At 35.2% G+C, this 5,218-nt stretch overlaps 1 protein-coding gene across 1 annotated transcript; it reads left to right on the forward strand.

The window, feature by feature from the left end:
• Positions 1-617: 617 nt before the first annotated feature.
• Positions 618-3,958, forward strand: LOC132615002 (protein NRT1/ PTR FAMILY 5.6-like). The gene is made up of 4 exons (XM_060329556.1): positions 618-945; positions 1,045-1,256; positions 1,401-2,035; positions 2,956-3,958. The coding sequence occupies exons 1-4, from the start codon at positions 858-860 to the stop codon at positions 3,830-3,832; spliced, it is 1,812 nt and encodes a 603-aa protein (XP_060185539.1). The 5' UTR covers positions 618-857; the 3' UTR covers positions 3,833-3,958.
• The last annotated feature ends 1,260 nt before the right edge of the window (positions 3,959-5,218 follow it).

Raw genomic sequence — 5,218 nt, forward strand, 5'->3', positions numbered from 1 at the left:
AGAAGTAAGGATATACCCATATTCACCTATAAGTCAAAAAAACTGAGTGATTAAGTGAGTTTGTATGCCAAAACGACTTCCCATGTAAATTTGATTGATTTTTTTCACATTTAAATTAAATTATAGGACAAATAGAAAATATAATTCTCGATATAAATTATTGTATGGGCTTTGTTCACGGCAAAGCGCATATACCAAAACTAGTATAAAAAAAGGGAAGTTTTGTGCACAAAACGCGTTAATTAGCAGAGTTCAGAGGAATGATGCACCTCAAGGGGGTGTGAGGTAGGAAGCAAAATGTTAAGTAAATGGCTATTTTCTAAACCTGGTATCAGCATCAAGTTCGTTTCATCTCAATTCATTATTTACCGGACTTAAGGTCCAATCTTACATTGCATGCGCTGCAGATGTCTAGTTCTAGCTAGGGAGCGGGAGTGTGGAGTCCTACATCTGTGGGGTGTGGATTATTTGTCTTCATATATAGTCTCCGACAATTCTCACCTCATGAATCTTAAAGTTGAGTTAGGCATCCATTTATTTATCATGGGGGGCATCAGACCATACCCATCCCAATCATAGTTTGTCTGATGCTGTCCCCCATCTTTTATTGTCTACGTTTCAGATATCCAATCCGGGGCATGTGGGGTTTTTAGTCTCACATCGCCGTATTATTAAGAATGGAAAGGTCTTTAATTTTTATACGGTCTTGAGCAATTCTCACCCTTGAATTAGCTTTTGAGGCGGAAGGTCCATTCCCTTGACTCACCACATATGGTAGCTAGATACTGGTTTCATACTAAGTGACTACTAAACAAGAATTAGCTTGTTTTGGAAGGGTACAATTATCTTGAAGCATTATGTTTTTTAGCTATAGCCTCTCTGGCCACTTCACTAAATGGTGGCGCAAAGCTGCTTTCTTTTCCAAAGCAGCAATTTTCATCTCAGGTAAATTAAGATGCATGTTTTTTTTTTTTCCTTTTAGCTAGTAGTTTTTTTTCTCAATTGATCATTTTCATCTCTCCTAATAATTATAATTTCTTTTAGGACTGATCGGCATGCATGGAATAGTAGAATACGCGTTGCTAGCGACTCTTATAACTCAGCTGGAGGATGACCTAGGACTGCGAAGTGCAGCTATAGCAGTGAATATGTTTGAAGGACTCTCATCCCTTTTTGTCATTGTGGTTTCACAACTTTCTGAGTCCTACTTTGGTCGCTTTAAAGTGATTCTCTTCACCAATGCTGCTTTTATTTTGGTAAGTCTTTTTTGCACTTCTCTGACTTTTTGCCTTGGTCGCATTGTATCAGAAATTAGGCAGACTACTCCTACTTGGAGTATATATTAAGTCTAACATGCGAATTTTATTTACTTAATTATATTACGTCTACGCATTGAGCAGGGACTGGGAATGCTGTGGCGCTTGTCCCACCAAAATGATGCAGCGGTGTATGAGGCACTGTTGTGGGACAATGATGCAGTGGTGTATGTGGCACTGGTAGTGTTAAGTTTTGGTAAAGCTGGGCGAGATCATACCTTGAAAGCATTTCTTGCTGATCAACTATGGTGCCGTAAAGATCAAGAACCAAATCTCAGAAGGGATGAACAAAATCCACAAAAATGTGGAAAAATTTCCTTGATTTTGTCCAGGATTGCAAGTATAACACGGAAGATTAATCCCAGACGAATAAAGGACGATTTTGAAGAGGATAAGGAAGTTATAGAGACACGTCGAGAATTTTATTGGAGCATTAGCTGGATCTTTGGTATAATTGTGGCGACTCTGTCAAGATTTGTAGGGTGGAAGGGTATTTTAGAAATTTCCACAATCGCAGTGGCAGCCGGATTTTCTATGTTCTTGTTAGGCATCCCGTTTTATGAACGCAAGAAACCATCTCCCAGCCCACTTGGTTACATTTTCAAGGTTGTTAAAGTGGCACTATCAAAGAGACATATGGATTACCCAGTTTCTCCTAATCAGTTGTGCAAGAATAACAAAAGTGATACACAGATTCTTCCTCATATTGCATTCCTCAGGTATCTTCCCCATCTACTACTTTAATTCACTCCCTCCATCTTATAGAGTTAAAGTTCGAAAATTACATTTTCATTAACAGGGAAGTTACATAATTGGCCGCTCAGTAAAAATACATTTATAGCCTCTGCAAATATACATATTTTATACATCTGTCTGCTATTTTTTTAGTGAACAACTATTTATGTTAATTTCTCTTTTTTCCTATTTACTGTATAAGAAAACAATGACAAAAATGGTTCTTTTGAGAGTAGGTTCCAGAATGGTCCCTTAAATATACTCTTGAGCTGTTTTGGTTCTCTAAGTTTATCAAAAGCAAGCAGTACTTTTGGTTTTCGTCAAATATTAAATACTCCCTTCGTTTCAATTTATATGAACCCATTTGACTGGGCACTCATTTAAGAAAGAGTGAAGACTTTTGAAACTTGTGGTTCAAAATAAGTCTTGAATATTTGTGTGACTGTAAATCATTTCATAAAGTGAATTTTTTTCCAAATTAGGAAAGAGGTCATTCATTTTGGCACGGACTAAAAAGGAAATAGGTTCATATAAATTGAAGCAAAGGGAGTATTTAACAAACTCTAGCTATTAGATTTTGTGGGAAACTTGAAAAAAATGATTTTATCAGAAACACAAGCAAAATTTTGACAAATCTTTGAGACAGCAATACCAAAAACTGCACCAGAGTTTATTAGATAGGGGGCAATTTTGAACCTACCCCAAACATAAGGGACCATTTTTGGCAGTTTCTCACTTTTTTAACATATAATTCAATTGAGCATATACAAGTAATGTTCAGGTATTAATTACAAATTTTTGGCCAGCAAATGATGAGCGTGTAATAAAAATTGAGTAGCTAATCTAAGTAGTCTGATACATGCACTTGAGTTAACCAGTCACATGTTATCTAAATTACGGGCAGATGGTTAGATAAAGCCGCCATTTTGGAAGCATCAACAACAGAGCAATTAGCTGAAACTGCAGAAGAAACAGTTTTTGAGGTAGCAAAAGTAAAGGATGTGAAACGCTTGATAAGTATGTTTCCTCTTTGGTCAACATTTTATGTATACAGTCTGGTAGGAGCTACAGCAAACACCTTCTTTTACAAACAAGTTAAACATATGAATGACCATCTTGGGAGGATATCCAACATGCCAATAGTAGTTTTTGTTATTATCAAGCCCTTCACAAGTTCCATTACATCAAACATATGTTCATGGTTCAAGAACAGATCAAATGCACGACGTCCTCCACTAAATAGAATTAGATTCGGAATGTTTTTTTCTATAATATGTTGTGCAGTTGCTTCTGGGGTCGAAGTTTACCGTCTTCATGATCAAATTAGTGTTTTTTGGTTAACACCTCAGTTCTTCTTGGTTGGGCTCATGGAAGGACTTTCTGAGAGTGGACTCCAAGATTTCTTTGAAACTCAAGTTTGTGAGTCAATGAAAGAGTACGGGCCACAATTCAGTGAATTCTCCACTGGCATTGGAAAATTCTTAAGTGTCATTTTTATCCTCATTTTCCTTTTCTGGTTTAATGAAGAATTTGAGACAAGTCGATTGGACAAGTATTATGCTGTGTTAATGGTTCCTACCTTCCTTAACTTTGTCTTCTGTTGTTTCATAAGCAACTGGTATGCGAATCAGCCCTATGATACCATTAATGCTGCTCAAGAATTAGAAGATGGTGTCGCAGATGTAATAGCAAATAAGAATTCTGGCTTTGAGATTGCTCAAGAATTAGAACATGGTGCGGTGGAAGACTCGACAAATGTGGTTTCTGGCTCGACTCGATAGCTGATATGTTTAACACAAAAAGTGTTCTACATGTTCATCACTTTTTGTGTAACGATATGTTTATGCAATACCTTTGACTGCCGAATATATTTTAACTATGATTTTGAATATGTTATGAGATTTGAGTTTTTTGGGTATGATATTAACTGATCAATTATCAAAATGGACAATTGAATAGAGGATGCAGGTAGTGTAATTTCGAAATAATCAGGGTGTGCATTAAATAATACTAACTTTTTAGAAAATAAAATCTAGATATTGCGCGTCTTATTTCAACTTTTTAGTATTTATTCAGTTTAGTTACTTTTTTCATATATACAATTGCCTTATTAATATTAGAGGAATTCTCTATGATGCATAATTACATTTTAAAAATATTTTAATCATCTGAAATTAGTTTTATTTTTATGTTTTGTAACACATTTAGATCAAGGACACATCTTTTTCATACTCGTTTAATAAACTTTTAACTCTAGAAGTTAAGTTTTCTTACCGTATGTTTTCTAAGTTAAATTTTATGATGCTATATATACTTCACCGAAATACTGACACTGCCATCAACTCATTGTTAGGATATACTATTAACTCATTGTTAGGATATACTAAGAATTCTGCTGCAAACTGTTTTGGTTCTCCGTGCATTTGTACTTTGTAGTGGCTTTTTAGTTAGTGTGTGACTTTGCAGTATTTGATGAGTTCCATCATATTGAAATAAACAATTCAGCAGAAATGCCAGTACAGAGAAAAAGAAAACTCACAGAAACGAAGAGAAAAGAGGGAGAACGACACTGCAAGATAGTAAATAACACAAAATTAAAAGAAATCCAGAAGATAACACTGATCAAAAAGGGAAGAGAAAGAAGAAGAATCCACTATAGAGTGTGAAAGAACAGGCAGAAAAAGCAAAGAAGCAGCACAAATACGGTAAAAGTTTGCGCAAATTTACAAAGAAGAAAGCCAAAGTTTGGTGGGTTTAGGCCGAATTTTATGTGCACTCTAATGAAGTCAAATTGTTTGATGATATGCTTGAAGCAACTGAAGATTTTTCTTATTGCTTTTCTTTCCTTTTCATCACAAGAATTATAAAATATACGCATGAACTTAATTATGTTTGTTGGACATAGTCGTATAGCTCCCCAAAATAAAAACATACTCCCTCCGACTCAATTTAAGTGTCTTACTTTCCTTTTTGGTATGTCGTAAAAGAGTGCTTCTTTTAGCTAACAGCCAACAACTTTTAAGAGTTTTTCATAAACTTGTGAGGCTTAAATCAGTGTTTTCCTAATTTATCTTTGTATAATTGCAAAGTATTTTTACTCTTGTGCTTTGTTTCATAAGCTCACTTTTTTCTTCTTTCAAGAAATAAGGGTTATGCAATGTTTTGGA

This window comes from Lycium barbarum, chromosome 10, assembly GCF_019175385.1.
Source record: "Lycium barbarum isolate Lr01 chromosome 10, ASM1917538v2, whole genome shotgun sequence".
NCBI lineage: Eukaryota > Viridiplantae > Streptophyta > Magnoliopsida > Solanales > Solanaceae > Lycium > Lycium barbarum.